The following is a 22,686-nucleotide window of genomic DNA, read 5'->3' as shown; positions in this document are numbered from 1 at the left end:
TGTCATTGGTCATCCTTGGTGTGTGAATGTCATTGGTCATCCTTGGTATGTGAATGTTATTGGTCATCCTTGGTAAGTGAATGTCATTGGTTATCCTTGGTGTGTGAATGTCATTGGTCATCCTTGGTGTGTGAATGTCATTGGTCAATCTTGGTGAGTGAATGTCATTGGTCATCCTTGGTGTGTGAATGTCATTGGTCATCCTTGGTGTGTGAATGTCATTGGTCAATCTTGGTGAGTGAATGTCATTGGTCATCCTTGGTGTGTGAATGTCATTGGTCATCCTTGGTGAGTGAATGTCATTGGTCATCCTTGTTATATGAAGGTCATTGGTCATCCTTGACTGGTCTCCTCAATCAGTTTGACATAAATTAATCAGTCATCTATGCCGGTGTAGGCACGAAGTTTCAATGACCTCGCTGTTGCCGTCTTCTTGTTATAGATATGACTTGCAGACATGTCTGGATTATACTTGCTGGCACCCGGAGTTCGGCCATATTCCTCCGCCACCTCACGCATATAAAATGGCGCATTCCCACAACACAGGCCGATGTAGTTCACACCAATCTCTCTGGCCTCACGCGCAAACGCACGGATTTCAGTTCTCTTGGACATACATGCGCAGACATCTAAAGGATAGAGCTTTTCACCTATAAAAACCCAAACAATGATATGGACTGTTAGGCATGCTGTTATTGACTTACTGCTTGTGTCTATTCGATAATCTGATATCTTGTGATAATGTACAGACTGATGATCCAGTCAAGATAAACGTCCAAATCACCTCATCAATACATAATTATAAATGACATGTTTCTAACGACTGATGAAACTATAATGCTATATATGGACACAGCCTCCCTTAAAAATGTCAACCGTTCCTAGATTAAGTGGCTGGTGACTATCTCACTGAGTATCATGCTGGAGATTCGTCATATATTATCCGGAGCCATAGGGAAAAGCGTGTTGTCTAGGTCAAGTACATGGACATGACAACATTATTGTGGTCCCTACCACCAAACTGACATGCATGGTCACATGACAATATTAACAGCCAATCACATCCGATGATACCGATTATCACATCAACGATCTTACAAATAAATGTACAACTCTAAACAAGCAGACCATACAGATGTCTTTAAAAACATACAACTTCAAACAAGACCATACATACAACTTCAAACATGACCATACAAACATACAACTCCAAACATCCCATACTTCAAACATGACCATACATACATACAACTTCAAACATGACCATACATACATACAACTTCAAACATGACCATACATACATACAACTTCAAACATACAATACATACATACAACTTCAAACATGACCATACATACATACAACTTCAAACATACAATACATACATACAACTTCAAACATCACCATACATACATACAATTTCAAACATCACCATACATACATACAACTTCAAACATGACTATACATACATACAACTCCAAACATGACCATACATACATACAACTTCAAACATCACCATACATACATACAACTTCAAACATACCATACAAACATACAACTTCAAACATGACCATACAAACATACAACTTCAAACATAACCATACATACAAAGACAAAATATTCTATAAATACATCAGCTAACCTGTTTTATAATCCTTTAAAGACTGGAATGTGACATGGTCCTTGTCAGTACGGAAAGGAACAGGGATCGCGGCAATCGGGCCCTGTGTGAGAAAAATCAGAGATCTAGTGATGACAATTAAAATCTGTTTCTGATAATGCTAAAGGATATGTCTCATCTTGCTCCAAATTGCTACATCTCATGGAAATTTGTGACAATCTTCGGAAATTATCTTCGAAGACCGCCGGAAACTTCGCCATGATGTTACGATTGTCTAATTAACAAAACATAGGAGACATAAAAAGAGAATACCTTACACACAGCGCGTATCTGTCGAATCAGGGGTAACATAGTAGAAGGACCACGTGCACAGTTTAATCCTACAACAGCAGCTCCCGCCTCTTCTAAACGCCTACATGCTACGGGGAAAGTGACGTCATCAGTCGTCAAATCAGGGACGTATGCTGCCATGGTGATGACGGCTGGTAATCCTGGGAACGTGAAAACAGACATGGTTTTTACTGACTGTGATTCATCTGCAGAATTTCATTACTAAGCCTTCTATAGATTCGATCATCTTATTTTTCTCCTCAAATGATAAATATATATATATATATATATATATATATATATACAAACCTTGCGCGAACGTTTGAATGGCCCGTAAAGCTAACATAGCTTCTCCGAAGTCATTAAACGTCTCTGCTATAATGTAATCTGCCCCACCTTCCACGGCCCATTCTATCTGTTCCTGCAATAAATGGAACCGTGACATCATTGAATACAATTGTTAGCCATCGTAGTATTTCGTACTTAATTGTACTTATAGCCAGATTCAAAAATTCGATAAAAAGTTTTAAATCTACATATATGCATTTCTTACCTTAAACATACCCATTATCGTTTCTTCTGACTTTTGATCGCCTGCAATATACAGACCAGTGTTGGAAATATTTCCCGCCATTAGCGTTCCAGTATTGTCAGCAACCTCACGTGCAATTTTTAAAGCTGTCTTATTGAGCTTTTCTAAATCATCTTCTCTGCCGACAAGTCTTAGTTTCTCTCTGTGTGCGTAGTACTGGAAACATAAGTACATGTTATGGTTGATGCTTACATAACTATGTATGTTTCTGAAGTTAGATTTATTGTACACGTCCCTGGTGTTTTGGCATTTGTGGGAGTTTGTGTACAGCTGTCATATCACCAGTGTTTCCGTTATATTATACTGTAGTTGGCGGTTTTCTAATTATGTACATATAGTTGTTGGTATATGTGTTTAAATGTTTATATCTAGTAATGTTTATATAATTGTATACAAAGAATGAATTTATGTTGCAATATTTACATAGAAGATATAACATCACTTTTTCTCATTCACACGAAAGATTTATCAAACAAGTCTGCGAATGTTTCATTTCACCAAGTCTCTGGCCAGTTAAAGTGGAAAATTTGTTAATCTCTCACAACATGGAAACGAATGATTCTGATTATCACACAACTAAAATAATTTTGTAAAAACATACTTTTTTTATTAGACTGATTTGGTGACGAAACAATGTATATGACGCCATGCAGTTATGACGTCACAATGGGTACATTCAGTCTAACACAACTCCATATTGTATGATAACAAATATTTGTAACGTTGGTGTGTGTTAATGTACTAAGGATACCATAACACATCAAAATTCATATTGTTAAGGATCCCCTCCCTCCCCATCTCTGTCCATTACCGTTCCTCTTGTTGCAGTACGTCTACTTAGTGTTAGGTTAGATCTATAATTAGACTAAGGGATCGTCTACAAAATCTGAGTTTAAGAACCAGTTTGGTGTTATAGACGGCCCCTGCCACATTTCTCTATCTTATTCACCCTCTACTCACTTTCATATATTTCTCGTCCGCTGAAAGGTCAAAAGGTTGTAATAGTGGACGTAAAATCCGTTGAATATATGATACATTAATAACAAATGTAACAGATTTATGATGAAATAGTATGTAACCAATCCTTATTGACGAATCAGACACAGATAGTCATGACAAGAAAAACTAGAAGACGAATATACCGTGAAAGCTTCTACGACGTCACTTCCTGCATGGACAAACTCCTCATGCATGACCTTTACGAGGTGTGGTGAATCAAGGACCACTTCCGGTACGAATGCTCCAGCGTTTAGATAACCGCGCCTCTCGAACTCTCGGACGTAGCCCTCGGCTATAACGATACTTCCTCCGTTAGAGAGGCGTTGAACCAGTCCTGAATGGAATTTATTTTTGTCTTAGTCACAAATATCTGTCTCTCTATATATACCCACAATTTTATTCAGAAAATAGTTTTAAAAATCAATATTTGATTTAAACCTTTCGCATGTAGATACAAGATGTAATTTAAATAATCTTTTCCGGAAATGTGTAGCCTCACATATTACTACAACAACATATGTGATTTCACTCTATAACACAACAGGTGTGATTTCATCTAACAACAACAGGTGTGGTTTCACCCTACAATACAACAGGTGTGGTTTCACCCTACAATACAACATGTGTGGTTTCACCCTACAACACAACAGGTGTGGTTTCACCCTACAATACAACAGGTGTGGTTTCACCCTACAATACAACATGTGTGGTTTCATCTAACAACAACAGATGTGGTTTCACCCTACAATACAACAGGTGTGGTTTCACCCTACAATACTACAGGTGTGGTTTCATCCTACAAAAACAGGTGTGATTTCATCTAACAACAACAGATGTGGTTTCACCCTACAATACAACAGGTGTGGTTTCACCCTACAACAACAGGTGTGGTTTCACCCTACAACACAACAGGTGTGGTTTCACCCTACAATACAACAGGTGTAGTTTCACCCTACAATACAACAGGTGTGGTTTCACTCTACAATACAACAAGTGAGGTTTCATCTTACAATACAACAGGTGTGGTTTCACCCTACAATACTACAGGTGTGGTTTCATCCTACAAAAACAGGTGTGATTTCATCTAACAACAACAGGTGTGGTTTCACCCTACAACAACAGGTGTGGTTTCACCCTACAACACAACAGATGTGGTTTCACCCTACAATACAACAGGTGTGGTTTCACCCTACAACAACATGTGTGGTGTCACTTGATTTCATCACACAACTAGAATGTTTGACAGTCCGTTTTATTTGCACATGTGAGTAAGACGTATTAAAATGTATATGTGTAAAGCAAACTTTCACTGCGATAAAACTAATCTGGTGCACAAACCACATCCATGGGTATTTCAGTGAATATCTATGAATCTAGGCGTTTCCGTGCTCGCATTGGCAACAGGGACTTCCCTACTATGGTCAGCATATTTGTATTATAAAACATTCCTGTGGCATTGACTGCACATGGGCATGGACGCTTGATGGATGTATTGTTTGGACATTTTAGAGCTAAGGAAATACACGAAACTAGAGAAAAACGTAATCGTGTTGAATCAAGCAAACAGATTCCGATGTGTTTTCCAGCTGATAGCATAATGTGTGCAGTAAATATTATGGTATCTAGACTTACCAGAAACATACCATGCGTAAAAGGCCACGAGATTACCTGGCTTCATTACAAGTTTTCAGGCTTCGTTAGTAGTGAAACACCACGATATTAGTTCGTTCCATCTAACGTGAAATACCACGATATTCCCCTGACTCCACTAACGTGAAATACCACGATATTCCCCTGACACCACTAACGTGAAATACCACGATATTCCCCTGACTCCACTAACGTGAAATACCACGACATTTCCCTGACTCAAATTAACGCGAAATACCACGATATTTCCCTGACTCAAATTAACTCGAAATACCACGATATTTCCCTGACTCAAATTAACTCGAAATACCACGATATTCCCCTGAATCCATTTAACATGAAATACCACGATATTCCCCTGACTCAAATTAACGCGAAATACCACGATATTCTCCTGAATCCATTTAACATGAAATACCACGATATTCCCCTGGCTCCATTTAGCGTAAAATACCACGATATTCCACTGGCTCCATTTAACGTAAAATACTACGATATTCCACTGGCTATATTTAACGTGAAATACCACGATATTCCACTGGCTATATTTAACGTGAAATACCACGATATTCCACTGGCTATATTTAACGTGAAATACCACGATATTCCACTGGCTATATTTAACGTGAAATACCACGATATTCCACTGGCTATATTTAACGTGAAATACCACGATATTCCACTGGCTATATTTAACGTGAAATACCACGATATTCCACTGGCTATATTTAACGTGAAATACCACGATATTCCCCTGACTCCATCAAACGTGAAATACCACGATATTCCACTGGCTATATTTAACGTGAAATACCACGATATTCCACTGGCTATATTTAACGTGAAATACCACGATATTCCACTGGCTATATTTAACGTGAAAAACCACGATATTCCTCTGGTTCCTTTTCATGTGAAATAGCCTTATATACATCTAGTTCCGTTATATGTGGACTACCTCAATATTCCTCTGACTCATGATTCCCCGGCTTCATTACACGTGAAATAGCCGGTGATTACACCGGCTTCATTACAGGTGAAATAGCCCGTAATTACATTGACTTTATTACAAGTGAAATAGCCCGTGATTACATCGGCTTCATTACAGGTGAAATAGCCCGTTATTACATCGGCTTCATTACAAGTGAAATAGTCCGTGATTACATCGGCTTCATTACAAGTGAAATAGCTCGTGATTACATCGGCTTCATTACAGGTGAAATAACCGTTATTACATCGGCTTCATTAAATGTGAAATAGCCCGTGATTACATCGACTTCATTACAGGTGAAATAGCCCGTGATTACATCGGCTTCATTACAGGTGAAATAGCCCGTGATTACATCGACTTCATTACAGGTGAAATAGCCCGTGATTACATCGGCTTCATTTCTGGTGAAATAGCCCGTGATTACATCGGCTTTATTACAGGTGAAATAGCCCGTAATTACATTGACTTCATTACAAGTGAAATAGCCCGTGATTACATCGGCTTCATTACAGGTGAAATAGCCCGTTATTACATCGGCTTCATTACAAGTGAAATAGCCCGTGATTACATCGGCTTCATTACAAGTGAAATAGCCCGTTATTACATCGGCTTCATTACAGGTGAAATAACCATTATTACATCGGCTTCATTAAATGTGAAATAGCCCGTGATTACATCGACTTCATTACAGGTGAAATAGCCCGTGATTACATCGGCTTCATTTCTGGTGAAATAGCCCGTGATTACATCGGCTTCATTACAAGTGAAATAGCCCGTTATTACATCGGCTTCATTACAGGTGAAATAACCATTATTACATCGGCTTCATTAAATGTGAAATAGCCCGTGATTACATCGACTTCATTACAGGTGAAATAGCCCGTGATTACATCGGCTTCATTACAGGTGAAATAGCCCGATATTCCTCTGGCCCGACCTTTCTCTGACCCCCAATACATATGAAATAGCCTGTTTTTCCGGCCCCGTTGCATTTTTTTTTTCTCAAACCACAATACTTGTTAAATAGCTCTAAATGATCTGGCTTCAACATAGTACAAATCCTGTAAATAACTCGATGTTTTTCCGACCCAAAACGCAGGTGACCCCGATATCTGTTCAGCCTGTCTTCCTCCGGCCTAAACCCTTGAGATTTCCGGTCCGAATACAAGGTTTCTCTGGCTTCAACACCAGACGCGAGGGAAGACCTATCGAACAGACGTGCAATCGACTATCCTACTGTCAACCATCCGAAACGTTACTCGTGAATATTTAAACGTATACCGGAAATACTTGTTCACTGATGCGAGACGAATATCCTATGTCATTGTTACAGATACTGCATGTAAACTGTCCAAATACAGCACTGACCCTAACTATTACCTAAGGATTCAAGTCCGGTAACAGTTTATCTCAGGTACATATAACGCAACTTACGACATCACGAAGCCGTGTCGAGTCATATTAACACGTGTTCATCCTATTTAATCACACATGGTTACAAAGGCTCTAACAAAGAAAACCAGAAAGATGTAAGTTTGGTGTCAATTAATCAGAGCCAGGTACATTTACAGAAACTCAGAATTATCAGGTAAAACAACACATCTGTGGCTTACCCTCTTTGGACATGTCGGCGGTCACAGTGAAGTGAGTAACTTTACGGTGCTATGAGCAGGGGCGTGCTAAATGAGACTCAAGCTTTGAAACGAAGTGTCGCTTCAACAGAGAATCTCAATATAAATATTCTCCTTATTCATATTGCCCTCATTTATGCTATCGATGGCCTTTGCTGTTCACGGGTGATGCACCCAGTAAACAAATACATGATTGCAATTCTTAATTGATGTAAATGTAAGATGTCTGTATGTGATATGATTTTTCTCTCGTGCTTTATAACAATTATGTTCCCTGCTGATTTTTGATCAGCAATCGATGAGCAAATTTTGAAATTGTTTTGGATTTTGTCGTATATATCACATATAAACCATTGATAATAAAGTATCATTATCAGCGAACATTACGTTGTAAAAAACACGGCTTAAACTGACCCCTGCAAGGACTGTCCATCGTCACAAGATAAGGCCTTTCTGTGAGAGGAAGGATGGGTGTGATACGTAACGCCAATCCAAAGTAACAGGTGATAGGATAAAGCAAAAATTTTTCGGATATAAGATGGACAGTTAAAATTCACCGGATATAAGATGGACAGCTAAAATTCACCGGATATAAGACGGACAGCTAAAATTCACCGGATATAAGATGGACAGTTAAAATTCACTGGATAGAAGACGGACAGCTAAAATTCACCGGATATAAGATGGACAGTTAAAATTCACCGGGTATAAGATGGACAGTTAAAAATCACTGGATATAGGTCAGATAGATAAAACTCACTGGATATAAGACGGACAGCTTAAAATCCAACGGATATAAGATGGACAACTAAAATTTACCAGATATAAGATGGACAGCTAAAATTCACCGGATATAAGATGGACAACTAAAATTTACCAGATATAAGATGGACAGCTAAAATTCACCGGATATAAGATGGACAGCTAAAATTCACTGAATATAAGATGGACAGCTTAAAATCCAACGGATATAATAATGGACAACTAAAATTTACCAGATATAAGATGGACAGCTAAAATTCACCGGATATAAGATGGACAACTAAAACTTACCAGATATAAGATGGATAGCTAAAATTCACCGGATATAAGATGGACAGCTAAAATTCACTGAATATAAGATGGACAGCTTAAAACCCAACGGATATAATAATGGACAACTAAAATTTACCAGATATCAGATGAACAGCTAAAATTCTCCGGATATAACATGGACAGCTAAAATTCAACTCTCTCACGACAGTCCGAGGATATACATTCCATCCATACATATTGGCCCTCCTCTCTCACGACAGTCCGGGGACATAGGTTCCATCCCCACATCTTGGCCCTCCTCTCTCACGACAGTCCGGGGACATAGATTCCATCCCCACATCTTGGCCCTCCTCTCTCACGACAGTCCGGGGACATTTACATCTAAACAACAGGCCAGTCAATGTAACAAGTACTGACAGTCTGCAGTCACTTCTATGCCGTTCTAACAGTCATATAATTTGACTTACATGTAAAGTGTACAGATGTTAGACCATACAATCAACACCATACTCTTATCAATATACGAAATGAAAAGCAAGGAATATTCATGCATCATCAATCACCAGTGCGTGTTCTATATTATAATGTGTATATCGGGAGTTGTCCGTATCAAAGGCGTTTTGGAAGAATTCTCTATCGATGTTCGCATGTCCCTGTGCTGAAAAATTCGCCAGGTTGTTATCAGCATAAGGACAGCTGTTACTTACTCACATACGGCGTCTCTCTACAATTCACTAATACAGTACAACTTGACAATCCGAAAGGTGTCGGTCAGAAATATCTGATACAGGGTAACAAAACCGGTTATACCTAATTCTCTGTTCATTGTAGTAGCATTGACTCCGTTATCTTGTTATTTTGGTGTTGTTTTGGTATTTTGATATTTCTGGTGTTGTTTTTGTGTTTTGATACTTCTGGTGTTGTTTTGGTGTTGTTTTGGTATTTTGATACTGTTGGTGTTGTTTTGGTGTTTTGATATTTTTGGTGTTGTTAAGGTGTTTTGATATTTTTGGTGTTGTTTAGGTGTTTTGATACTGTTGGTGTTGTTTTGGTGTTTTAATATTCTTGGTGTTATTTTGGTGTTTTGATATTTTTGGTGTTGTTTAGGTGTTTTGATACTGTTGGTGTTGTTTTGGTGTTTTAATATTTTTGGTGTTGTTTTGGTGTTTTAATATTTTTGGTGTTGTTTTTGTGTTTTGATACTGTTGGTGTTGTTTTGGTGTTGTTTTGGTGTTTTAATATTTTTGGTGTTGTTTTTGTGTTTTGATAGTGTTGGTGTTGTTTTGGTATTTTGGATATTTCTGGTGTTGTTTTGGTGTTTTGATACTGTTGGTGTTGTTTTGGTGTTTTGATATTTTTGGTGTTGTTTAGGTGTTTTGATATTTTTGGTGTTGTTTTGGTGTTTTAATATTTTTGGTGTTGTTTTTGTGTTTTGATACTATTTGTGTTGTTTTTGTATTTTGATACTGTTGGTGTTGTTTTGGTGTTTTAATATTTTTGGTGTTGTTTTGGTGTTTTAATATTTTTGGTGTTGTTTTGGTGTTTTGATATTTTTGGTGTTGTTTTGGTGTTTGAATATTTTGGTGTTGTTATTGTGTTTTGATACTGTTGTTGTTGTTGTTTTGGTGTTGTTTTGGTGTTTTAATATTTTTGGTGTTGTAATTTTGTTGTTTTGATATTTCTGGTGTTGTTTTTGGTGTTTTGATACTGTTGGTGTTGTTTTGGTGTTTTAATATTTTTGGTGTTGTTTTGGTGTTTTAATATTTTTGGTGTTGTTTTGGTGTTTTGATATTTTTGGTGTTGTTTATGTGTTTTGATATTTTTGGTGTTGTTTTGGAGTTTTAATATTTTTGGTGTTGTTTTTGTGTTTTGATACTGTTGGTGTTGTTTAGGTGTTTTGATATTTTTGGTGTTGTTTTGGTGTTTTAATATTTTTGGTGTTGTGTTTTGGATATTTTTGTTGTTTTGTGTTGTTTTTGTGTTTTGATACTGTTGGTGTTGTGTTGGTGTTGTTTTGGTATTGTAATATTTTTGGTGTTGTTTTGGTGTTTTGATACTTCCGGTGTTTTTTTGGTATTTTAATATTTTTGGTGTTGTTTTGGTGTTTTGATACTTCTGGTGTTGTTTTGGTGTTTTGATATTTTTGATGTTGTTTTGGTGTTTTGATATTTTTGGTGTTGTTTAGGTGTTTTGATATTTTTGGTGTTGTTTTGGTGTTTTAATATTTTTGGTGTTGTTTTTGTGTTTTGATACTGTTGGTGTTGTTTTGGTATTTTGGATATTTCTGGTGTTGTTTTGGTGTTGTTTTGGTATTTTGATACTGTTGGTGTTGTTTTGGTGTTTTGATATTTTTGGTGTTGTTTAGGTGTTTTGATATTTTTGGTGTTGTTTTTGTGTTTTGATACTGTTGTTGTTGTTTTGGTGTTGTTTTGGTGTTTTAATATTTTTGGTGTTGTTTTTGTGTTTTGATACTGTTGGTGTTGTTTTGGTATTTTGGATATTTCTGGTGTTGTTTTTGTGTTTTGATACTGTTGGTGTTGTTTTGGTGTTTTAATATTTTTGGTGTTGTTTTGGTGTTTTGATATTTTTGGTGTTGTTTTGGTGTTTTGATATTTTTGGTGTTGTTTTTGTGTTTTGATACTGTTGGTGTTGTTTTGGTATTTTGGATACTTCTGGTGTTGGTTTGGTGTTTTGATACTTCTGGTGTTGTTTTGGTGTTTTGATATTTTTGGTGTTGTTTTTGTGTTTTGATACTGTTGGTGTTGTTTTGGTGTTTTAATATTTTTGGTGTTGTTTTGGTGTTTTGATATTTTTGGTGTTGTTTTTGTGTTTTGATACTGTTGTTGTTGTTGTTTTGGTGTTGTTTTGGTGTTTTAATATTTTTGGTGTTGTTTTTGTGTTTTGATACTGTTGGTGTTGTTTTGGTATTTTGGATATTTCTGGTGTTGTTTTGGTGTTTTGATACTGTTAGTGTTGTTTTGGTGTTTTAATATTTTTGGTGTTGTTTTTGTGTTTTGATACTGTTGGTGTTGTTTAGGTGTTTTGATATTTTTGGTGTTGTTTTGGTGTTTTAATATTTTTGGTGTTGTTTTTGTGTTTTGATACTTCTGGTGTTGTTTTTGTGTTTTGATACTGTTGGTGTTGTTTTGGTGTTGTTTTGGTATTTTAATATTTTTGGTGTTGTTTTGGTGTTTTGATACTGTTGGTGTTGTTTTGGTATTTTGGATACTTCTGGTGTTGTTTTGGTGTTTTGATACTTCTGGTGTTGTTTTGGTGTTTTGATATTTTTGGTGTTGTTTTGGTGTTTTGATATTTTTGGTGTTGTTTAGGTGTTTTGATATTTTTGGTGTTGTTTTGGTGTTTTAATATTTTTGGTGTTGTTTTTGTGTTTTGATACTGTTGGTGTTGTTTTGGTGTTTTGATACTGTTGGTGTTGTTTTGGTGTTTTGATATTTTTGGTGTTGTTTAGGTGTTTTGATATTTTTGGTGTTGTTTTTGTGTTTTGATACTGTTGTTGTTGTTTTGGTGTTGTTTTGGTGTTTTAATATTTTTGGTGTTGTTTTTGTGTTTTGATACTGTTGGTGTTGTTTTGGTATTTTGGATATTTCTGGTGTTGTTTTGGTGTTTTGATACTGTTGGTGTTGTTTTGGTGTTTTAATATTTTTGGTGTTGTTTTGGTGTTTTGATATTTTTGGTGTTGTTTTGGTGTTTTGATATTTTTGGTGTTGTTTTTGTGTTTTGATACTGTTGGTGTTGTTTTTTGTATTTTGGATACTTCTGGTGTTGGTTTGGTGTTTTGATACTTCTGGTGTTGTTTTGGTGTTTTGATATTTTTGGTGTTGTTTTTGTGTTTTGATACTGTTGGTGTTGTTTTGGTGTTTTAATATTGTTTTGGTGTTTTGATATTTTTGGTGTTGTTTTGGTGTTTGAATATTTTGGTGTTGTTTTTGTGTTTTGATACTGTTGTTGTTGTTGTTTTGGTGTTGTTTTGGTGTTTTAATATTTTTGGTGTTGTTTTTGTGTTTTGATACTGTTGGTGTTGTTTTGGTATTTTGGATATTTCTGGTGTTGTTTTGTTTTGGTGTTTTAATATTTTTGGTGTTGTTTTGGTGTTTTGATATTTTTGGTGTTGTTTTGGTGTTTTGATATTTTTGGTGTTGTTTTGGTGTTTTGATACTGTTGGTGTTGTTTTGGTATTTTGGATACTTCTGGTGTTGTTTTGGTGTTTTGATACTTCTGGTGTTGTTTTGGTGTTTTGATATTTTTGGTGTTGTTTTGGTGTTTTGATATTTTTGGTGTTGTTTTTGTGTTTTGATACTGTTGGTGTTGTTTTGGTATTTTGGATACTTCTGGTGTTGTTTTGGTGTTTTGATACTTCTGGTGTTGTTTTGGTGTTTTGATACTGTTGGTGTTGTTTTGGTGTTTTAATGTTTTTGGTGTTGTTTTGGTGTTTTGATATTTTTGGTGTTGTTTATGTGTTTGATATTTTTGGTGTTGTTTAGGTGTTTTAATATTTTTGGTGTTGTTTTTGTGTTTTGATACTCTTGGTGTTGTTTTGGTGTTTTAATATTGTTGGTGTTGTTTTGGTGTTTTGATATTTTTGGTGTTGTTTAGGTGTTTTGATATTTTTGGTGTTGTTTTGGTGTTTTGATATTTTTGGTGTGGTTTTTGTGTTTTGATACTGTTGGTGTTGTTTTGGTATTTTGGATACTTCTGGTGTTGTTTTGGTGTTTTGATACTTCTGGTGTTGTTTTGGTGTTTTGTTGATATTTTTGGTGTTGTTTTTGTGTTTTGATATTTTTGGTGTTGTTTTTGTGTTTTGATACTGTTGGTGTTGTTTTGGTATTTTGGATACTTCTGGTGTTGTTTTGGTGTTTTGATACTTCTGGTGTTGTTTTGGTGTTTTGATATTTTAGGTGTTGTTTTTGTGTTTTGATACTGTTGGTGTTGTTTTGGTGTTTTAATATTTTTGGTGTTGTTTTGGTGTTTTGATATTTTTGGTGTTGTTTAGGTGTTTTGATATTTTTGGTGTTGTTTTGGTGTTTTAATATTTTTGGTGTTGTTTTTGTGTTTTGATACTTCTGGTGTTGTTTTTGTGTTTTGATACTGTTGGTGTTGTTTTGGTGTTGTTTTGGTATTTTAATATTTTTGGTGTTGTTTCGGTGTTTTGATATTTTTGGTGTTGTTTTGGTGTTTTGATATTTTTGGTGTTGTTTAGGTGTTTTGATATTTTTAGTGTTGTTTTGGCGTTGTTTTTGTGTTTTGAAAATTTTGTGTTGTTTTTGTTTTTTGATATTTTTGGTGTTGTTTTGGCGTTGTTTTTGTGTTTTGAAAATTTTGTGTTGTTTTTGTGTTGTTTTGGTATTTAAATATTTTTGGTGTTGTTTTGGTGTTTCGATATTTTTGGTGTTGTTTTGGTGTTTCGATATTTTTGGTGTTGTTTTGTTGTTGTTTTTGTGTTTTGATATTTTTGGTATTGAGTTTGCATCGTAGCCGCTCTTTTCGCCTTGCTATGACGACATGAGAACCGATTATAGGTTTGAGTTGATGAAAGATTTTACCAAAAGTCTCAGGAAATCCCAATCTCTAGTGACCGTTGTTCAAAATAGCCATTTTACGGACCTTCAGACTTATTACACTTCTCAAATACATAAAATACATTCATATTTCATAATAGAAATTTATATATTTAACTCTTATTCTTCTTCAAATTCAAAGGACCATATTTACATAAACCAATATACGGAAGATATTACAATGTTGTGCTACTGTAGTCAACCCTAATATAGACGAACGTTTATAAATTTCTTTTTGAGTTAGGTTTAAGTAGAATCGGACCATATTTGTCACGTACATTTGCAGATTTTCTCCTTCGTTCTAGATTTCACGTGGGTTCAAATGCAGCATCTCTGCAATACTCGTACACGATACGGGTGCGGTTTCCGCACGAGATGGAACACCCCTTCTTTGTCATACGTTTCTCCGACAGGTTTTTCCAGTGAACACTTTTGTAACACATTGGTGAACAAGAGAAAGAGTTCCATTCGCGCTAAAATCTCACCAATGCATCGACGTTTTCCATATCCAAATGACATGATATTGGCGGTTAGCTTTTGGTTTAGTTTGCCATCGTCAGTGAGAAACCTTTCCGGGTCAAAGTTATGGGGATTCTGCCATATCTCTTCTTCAAAATTGACAGAGTACAAATTGAAAAACACTGCAGTGCCTTTTGGAATGAAATAACCGTGGATTTTGACATCACATTTCGTAGCATGCGGAATTCCAAAAGGAACAATGGCAGAAATGCGGATGGTTTCCAAAATGGCGGCTTCCGTGTAAGGTAATTTCGATCGGTCCTGGGGCCTAACTGACCTTATCCCAATCACCGCGTCCATTTCCTGTTGTATTTTGGTCTGGATGTCTTGATGTTCGGCGATGTACATAAATGCCCATGACAGGACACTGGCTGTTGTATCGAAACCTGCTCCAACAAACTCCCCCACTGACTCCAGGATCACGTGATCCAGTAGTCCCACGCGAGATTTCTCTTCTTCGCTAAGTCGACCAGCAGCACTGATGAGACAGTCAGTTGCGTCTCGCAAATCGGATTCTTGGAACGTTTCTTTGTGTTCTGCAATCTTCCTATCACGAAACAAATCTGAATTTGAAACCAAACGAAGGAACTTTTGAAATTTCCCTGGTAGAATATATCGTAGAAAGGGCATAGCATCAAAAGGGCTGCCAGCTCTAACAAACTCATTGAACGCTTTATTTTCTCTGACAAGTTCCATTAGATCCGTGTCCTCACGTCCATTTGTCCCCATACCATAACAAATCTGGTATATAATACTTCCTGTAGCCACGAAAAGTGACTCCCGAGGATCAAATGGTTCCCCATTGTGCTCAAGGAATTCCTTGACTAAAATGCTTGCCTCGTTTTCAACCACATCCGGTACCGTGGTGTTCCGGCTGTCGGTGAACGTTTTTAGAACACTGGTAGCTACCGTTCTATGGTGGACATATCTGGGAGTGTAATAGCTAAACGTCAGACCTCGGTCCCCTCCAATGAGCTTGGTGGTGAAGAAGGCAGGCCTATCGGAGAAAACCTCACACGTGTCCCCACCTAGAACTTCCTTTATCGTGTCCCGTCCACTCACAACCACTGTATCGTTAGTCCCGATCCGAATTCTGAAAATGTCTCCATATTTCTGACGCCATTTAGCAAAAGTATTTGGAGGATGTGTACCGAACAAAGGGAGGTGTCCAATTATTGGAAACCCCCATGGCCCCGGTGGTAGCTTCTGGTCGTGTACTCTCCTGTGGAGGAACTTAACACACAGAAATATAGTGGCGATCAGGACTAGAATCGTCACGATATCCATGTTGTGTAGCGTTATGTTGTTGTTCTGTATTGAGGTCAAAGTGTAGATCAGGTAGATATAACAGGCTATATTTAGATGGGGTCACTAACTAGGCTGTCTGTTTCAGATGTACACTGGAGCATCGGGAACTAGGGTCAAGAGTTTAAATGATTTAAACGTCTATTATGTCTCGTCGCTACCTTTTATTTAGTTAATTAAATCATAAGACATAATAAATGTGTCCTTCAGACTTCAAGCGGGGAAAAACATCACCAGTTTTAGTCTGAAAAATAAAATCTCTTCGTGATCTTTCATTTGGTAAAAACAGTGAAACACTTATTGTAACAGAGATCATTATTCATATCAATGTTTCCGCTAGGAATCTAATCCGGTACCCCTGACTTAATAGTCTGACACTCCACCAAGTATTTTCCAGGGTTGAGGGGTTCATTGTGGCGGTCATATATCTATAGAATCACAAAACCGACATTATCTCATCTTTCTTTTTCACATTTAAGATGTTCCCCAGCGAGGTTACCTAATGTTGTGACATTCGGAACTCTGTTTCAGTGTTTTTATAGGGAATATGCATTAGTTAAGATATTTTCGAGATCTTGATAACCGCCTCGATACCTTTCCCCCGATAAAATGATCGAAAGGTAATTAGAAACTTCACCTCTCCATGACTTTTCTTTTTTTTTCAATGTTTCCCTTCACACTTTGATACTGTATGTTCCGCGGCAGAAACGGCGCTTCCGGTGACACCCGGTGGAGACCTTACTCACCCGTGACTGCACGAGCGTTTAGATAGCATGGTGACAAAGCAGGTACCAGACAGGTAGGTGATGTGTCTGAACAATGAATTAAGTAGCACTCCCGGGTTGTTTTAATAATTAATCTGAAATTGTAAGGTACGTGTAATACCGAAGTATCACTTAATGCAGATTCATATTCGGGTCGTCCGTAGTGGACAGTACAACCCTGGCCGTTACGGTTCGCTGATTTGAATGCTGTATTTGGTATAGGAGCATTGTCCCGTGAATCTAGATAAATAACTAGGTCCAGAAAACAAAAGCTTCCATCCTTCCCTGAGATCTTGATTTGTTCTCTCGAATCGACATTTTACACGAATTATTTTTATATACACTAGCAGAATACGCGAATATTTGTTATGCGTAAATTGAATGACATTTCATCTCGCGGCAGATTTGTAGCATGGATTAATGCAGTTACTGGAATCCTTACCGATATTAGTTATATGTAACGTGATATGTCAGCTTATTATGAATCCTGACCCCCTCAACCCTGACGGTTACCAGTCAGTGAACCCTTCAACCCAGGCGGTTACCAGTCAGTGACCCCTACAACCCAGACAGTTACCAGTCAGTGAACCCCTCAACCCAGACGGGTACCAGTCAGTGAATCCCTCAACCCAGACGGTTACCAGTCAGTGAACCCCTTCAACCCTGGCGTTTACCAGTCCGTGACCACTCCATCCCTGACGTTACCAGTCAGTGATCCCTTCAACCCTGGCGTTTACCAGTCAGTGACCCCTTCAACCCTGACGGATACCAGTCAGTGACCCCCTCAACTCTGGCGTTTACCAGTCAGTGATCCCTTCAACCCAGACGGTTACCAGTCAGTGACCCCTTCAACCCTGACGTTACCAGTCAGTGATCCCTTCAACCCTGAAGTTACCAGTCAGTGACCCCTTCAACCCTGGCGTTACCAGTCAGTGACCCCTTCAATCCTGACGGTTTTCCGTCAGTAACCCCTTCAACCCTGACAGTTACCAGTCAGTGAACCTCTCAACCCTGACGGTTTTCTGTCAGTGACCCCTCAACCCTGACGGTTACCAGTCAGTGACCCCTTCAACCCTGACGGTTTTCTGTCAGTGACCCCTCAACCCTGACGGTTTTCTGTCAGTTACCCCTTCAACCCTGACAGTTACCACTTAGTTACTCCTTCAACCCTGACGGTTACCAGCAGTGACCCCTTCAACCCTGGCGTTTACCAGTCAGTGAGCCCTTCAACCCAGACGGTTACCAGTCAGTGAACCTCTCAACTCTGACGGTTACCAGTCAGTGATCCCTTCAACCCTGGCGTGTACCAGTCAGTGACCCCTTCAACCCTGACGGTTACCAGTCAGTGACCCCCGTTGTTTAGTTTGTTATAAGATTTAATTGATAGCCCTACCGCTGATTACTACTTTCACACTGAGAGAGGTTTTTTCTCTATTTTCATATGTAAATAGTTGTCTTTTCTGGATCCTTATAAATAAATCATGTGATAATCACAAACAAATAATCATGTCATTTCCACGAAGATTGACATTAAAAATCTATAAAACCACCAACGGAGCTTCATCCCTCTTCGGCAAAATCTCATTACTCCTAAAACTTCCAAAATCTTGACCACTAAGTGACCAGTACAACAGTATTTTATCGTGGTATTGTACAAAATAGTATGTCTATTTTCCAAGATTTCATCCCGGAAATCATTATTTACGGTAATGTTAACTTGGTGTTCTGATATATTTATCATTGTTCCTAGCTTCTTTAAATTACAAACAATAATTTTACGCAACTCGGTGATTTCAGTTGTAAATGTTGATACCCCTTATCTCCCTTGGGCCAGTAGGAGTCTAAACCAATTGGGATTTGTTGACTCTGTATGACGTAAATGACGAGCGAACATTTTGTCCGTTCGTCCGTGGCATTTCAGGTTATTATAGCATGCTTTATAATGAGTGTATAGAACAATATAAAACTACAAACGAAAGAATGCTTATTATTCGCGTGGTTTTGTGTCAAACTTGTGTTATTAGCAAATGGACAAATTTCAGCGGGACTTTTGTATCAATATGCGTCCTTTAACTATGTGAATATCGCCTGCACGCGTGTAAGTACAATTTTTATACTAGGAACGATGAAACAAATATATAGCTGTTTCGTCTGTCACGGTTTTATGGGTGCCATTGGGTATCCTACTACCACTGTAAAAAGTGTTAATTATTTTCTTCTTGCCCGAGTTCACACGCACGTCTCAGGCTCGGTACACATGTACTACAGACGATCGTACGGGAAGTGAATGTAATACATACGTGACGGGGACAAAGCCTTCAAAAGCAGGTAATTTACAATAACAGACAAATATTTGTTTAATGTCAATAATGGTGAATTTATATCTACCAGGAAATACGTTTTAATTTTAGAAATGATACTGATCTCGTAGTTTGTATCCAAAATGGCGGGCGTTATATAAGTTACATTTTTAGACACGAACGATGATGTTGATATTTTCATGATGGAAATATCAATGGCGTGCGGTTCTCAGCTGAATACAGAAAGTATTGAACTTTTCATGTACACGCATGTTTTCGTTGTTTATAAGACTTTTTTTTATATAATTTTTGATCTGGCACGCTGGAATCTAAATATAGAACATCACGGAATTCCCCTCGGGAAACTCGGTGTAGGGGCGCATTAAACTAGCCGGCAGGACTTGAAGGCGGCGAACAACGTTATATCCCAATCTCTTCCAACTGCTGCACGATATCAAATCATAGATTGCTGAGTATCAATTACTTCTTTTGAAAACTAATCTCTCAGGAATTCCTCTTTATCGTAAGTTCGCTCCCCTGGTCCTAGCGACCTGTAACCTTTATACCGTGACTGGTGTAAACCATTTTTTGGTTGAACGGGATCCATTTTTTAAAATAAATTTTGGATCTCGGGGCCTCAGGGGCGAGGCCTAAAAATGAGAAATTTGATACGGTCTTTAGAATTCTCTGGGAAGTATTGAATTTCGTCCAGATATGGTGGTCTGAAGCATCTTTGAGCGAAAGGGACTCGGTGTTTACTATCAGGATTTTTTTTATTTTGTCCAAATTTGGTTTGAAGCATATTGGGTGAAAGGGTCTCACTTTTAAACGATGGGACAGACCACTCCTACCCCTTAAATGTGACTTAATATTTTTTAGAAGTAATGACTAAAATTGTTTTGATGAAAAACTTAAATATCAAGATGGGCGTTACAGGCCCTAATAACCTCTTGTACCATCATATATAACAGAACAGATCGTAGCCTTAACTGACATACGTGGGCTCTATATTGACTTGAAAACTTGCCTTAATCTGACGAAGACATTCGACACAGTCTTAAAATGGACATTCAGCAATCTAAATGAAATATTTTAGTTATTAGTCATGTGTTTGATACGGCGGTATGTTATAGTTATATGAAATTTCATTTACATGGTCTTGGTTTTTTGTAGAGTTGGTCAGACCTGAGAGAGCAGTGTCGGCGATACTGATTGGTCAAGCCCAGGGAATAATGAACAGTGTACAAATTTAAAGAAGCCACGAGACCAGTACATAGGAACAAGATTTGGGTCAACTGACCACAGCAAGAAAGTCCACCACTTCCTCAGAAAATACCGGGCCATCTCATCTAAAGAATCCTGAATAGCCATGACTTTACTGGAGGGAATGGCGTTCCATACAAATATTCTGAACGAGATGGGTATCCACCAGAACCTGTGTGGTATGTTGATAACTTTCGTGGTAGTGTTGTTGCTTACTAGGCTGTTACAGGTCTATACACTCAGCCACGGGAAACCAAGAGGTATTCTACCCCCCGGTCCACGGAGTTACCCAGTCGTCGGAAATATACCTTTCTTCAACAAGCACGGGTCACTGCAGGGGTTTCGTACGCTGCGAAAACAGTATGGCGATATTTACAGTATTCGGATGGGCATGTGGCCCACAGTAGTCATTAGCGGTAAGGATGCCTTCAAAGAAGCTCTTAGCATGGAAGAATTTTCAGACCGGCCTTTATTTTTCATAAATAGACTGATTGGGGGCGCTAAAGGTCTCGTATTCGGCAAGTACAATCCCCGCTGGGTCTTACATCGAAAAATTGCCGGAAATGTATTGAAGATGTTCACAGGAACGAGGAACAATCCTATAACTGAAATGGTACAGGAACAAGCAGAAAATCTGGTCAAGGAGTTCCTCGATCACAGTGGTGAACCATTTGATCCAAGTGAGAACATATCCTTTTCTGTAGGTAGTGTTATCCTCCAGGTTGTGTACGGCAGAGGCAAAAGTGCTAAGGAGGATAAACAGCTGTCGTATCTAATCCGAAATTTCAGCGATTTCAAAAACTTCACAAAAGTCGGAAATCCCTTCGATGTGATGGCCTTCATGGCTTTTCTGACTCCTTGGAAATATAAAGGTATCTTCAGTATTCTATACAGGATGGGAAAATTAGCTGCCAAAAAGATAAACTACCACAAGAAAACGTACGATGCCGATCACCTTGGAGATGCAACAGACGGTCTCCTGCACGCGACTTACACTTACTCAGCAGATGACAAACTGAAAGTAGGCCTCACAAACAAGATGATCATGGAAACGGTGCACGACTATATAGGAGCTGGCTTTGACACCGTGGCTGCAACACTGACCTGGGGTTTCATGTATCTCGCTGAAAACCCGAAAGTACAAGCAAAAGCGCGCGACGAGCTGGATAATGTGCTAGGAAGCCGAACCGTGACAGTACATGACCGCGCTAAACTTCCTTACGTTGAGGCAGTAATGCTCGAGGTACTCCGAACGGCGGCAACCTTGCCGATGGCCGTTCCACACGGAACGTTGCGTGACGTTACGTTCCGAGGATATCTTATACCACAAAACACAGCTATTTTCTTCGACGTATATGGCACCTCGTTTGACCCAGACCTATGGGACAACCCTGACGAATTTGATCCAGAAAGATTCCTTAAGATGGACGGCACTTTGGACCAGGCGAAAGTTGACATGACAGTATCGTTTGGGTTCGGAAAGCGGAGGTGTCTGGGGGAAAGCCTTGCCCGACTAGAAGTCTTTCTCTTCCTGGTCAACGTTCTTCAAAGGTGCGAGTTGTACAAGCCAGAAGGCCCCTCATACGACAAGATGGGTGGCTACTCCTTCGTCCGCTCACCCCTTCCCTTCAAGCTGAAAGCGATGCCTACTGTGTGACAAATAAACGCGTGTATGCCACACGGACACAAACTTTATCACAACTTGATCATACATTATCACTTATCATAATGACCAAGCCTCTTTTGTTTGTTAATTTGGCATCTTCTTCGTTTGTAAACTCTTCTATAATGCCTGCTGGATATGTGATATTCAAGGATGATGACGTTAGATAAATGTGTCGCTCGCTGTTTAGCATCATGATTAAGGATGGTATTCACAAAATATCAATACGTTCATTTAGGGCTATCACGTGCCATACCTGGTGTCTGTTACTAGTAAAGGTATATATTCCCTTAAGGTGGTCGCACAGAAAGAAATTCAGTCCTTATGTCGTGGATATGGAATAAATATGAAAGTTATTCTGTATATAACTTGTCTGAGTTACTTCTTTAGATGAGGTTGCTGTTTTCGACTAGAAACGTAGGTGTTTTTTAAGGGTTTGGGGATACAGA

At 38.2% G+C, this 22,686-nt stretch overlaps 3 protein-coding genes across 3 annotated transcripts; 1 reads left to right on the top strand and 2 right to left on the bottom strand.

Moving 5' to 3' along the window:
- Positions 1-375: 375 nt before the first annotated feature.
- LOC132563424 (betaine--homocysteine S-methyltransferase 1-like) lies at positions 376-7,807 on the bottom strand. The gene is made up of 7 exons (XM_060228183.1): positions 7,795-7,807; positions 3,684-3,874; positions 2,503-2,697; positions 2,259-2,370; positions 1,932-2,110; positions 1,641-1,722; positions 376-650 (listed from the first exon to the last, which is right to left on the bottom strand). The coding sequence occupies exons 1-7, from the start codon at positions 7,805-7,807 to the stop codon at positions 376-378; spliced, it is 1,047 nt and encodes a 348-aa protein (XP_060084166.1).
- A 6,934-nt stretch (positions 7,808-14,741) lies between these two features.
- Positions 14,742-16,229, bottom strand: LOC132563423 (cytochrome P450 1A1-like). Its single transcript, XM_060228182.1, has one exon. The coding sequence runs from the start codon at positions 16,227-16,229 to the stop codon at positions 14,742-14,744; it is 1,488 nt and encodes a 495-aa protein (XP_060084165.1).
- A 4,451-nt stretch (positions 16,230-20,680) lies between these two features.
- On the top strand, positions 20,681-22,434 carry LOC132563426 (cytochrome P450 1A1-like). Its single transcript, XM_060228186.1, has one exon. It carries the CDS (start codon positions 20,681-20,683, stop codon positions 22,229-22,231), a length of 1,551 nt encoding a protein of 516 aa, XP_060084169.1. The 3' UTR covers positions 22,232-22,434.
- The last annotated feature ends 252 nt before the right edge of the window (positions 22,435-22,686 follow it).

Source organism: Ylistrum balloti, unplaced genomic scaffold (genome assembly GCF_031769215.1).
Source record: "Ylistrum balloti isolate Yb309-2 unplaced genomic scaffold, AGI_CSIRO_Ybal_v1 Utg371716, whole genome shotgun sequence".
Lineage (NCBI taxonomy): Eukaryota > Metazoa > Mollusca > Bivalvia > Pectinida > Pectinidae > Ylistrum > Ylistrum balloti.
This window is presented reverse-complemented; position numbering and strand designations above follow the sequence as displayed.

Excerpts from the sequence above, each read along its gene's own strand:
- LOC132563424 (XM_060228183.1), bottom strand. Across the intron at positions 2,698-3,683 it reads ACGTCGTAGAAGCTTTCACG|TACTACGCACACAGAGAGAA; the intron begins GTATATTCGTCT and ends TTATGTTTCCAG. Across the intron at positions 2,111-2,258 it reads CATTCAAACGTTCGCGCAAG|GATTACCAGCCGTCATCACC; the intron begins GTTTGTATATAT and ends TCACGTTCCCAG.
- LOC132563423 (XM_060228182.1), bottom strand. The coding sequence starts at position 16,229 with ATGGATATCGTGACGATTCTAGTCCTGATCGCCACTATATTTCTGTGT.
- LOC132563426 (XM_060228186.1), top strand. The coding sequence starts at position 20,681 with ATGACTTTACTGGAGGGAATGGCGTTCCATACAAATATTCTGAACGAG.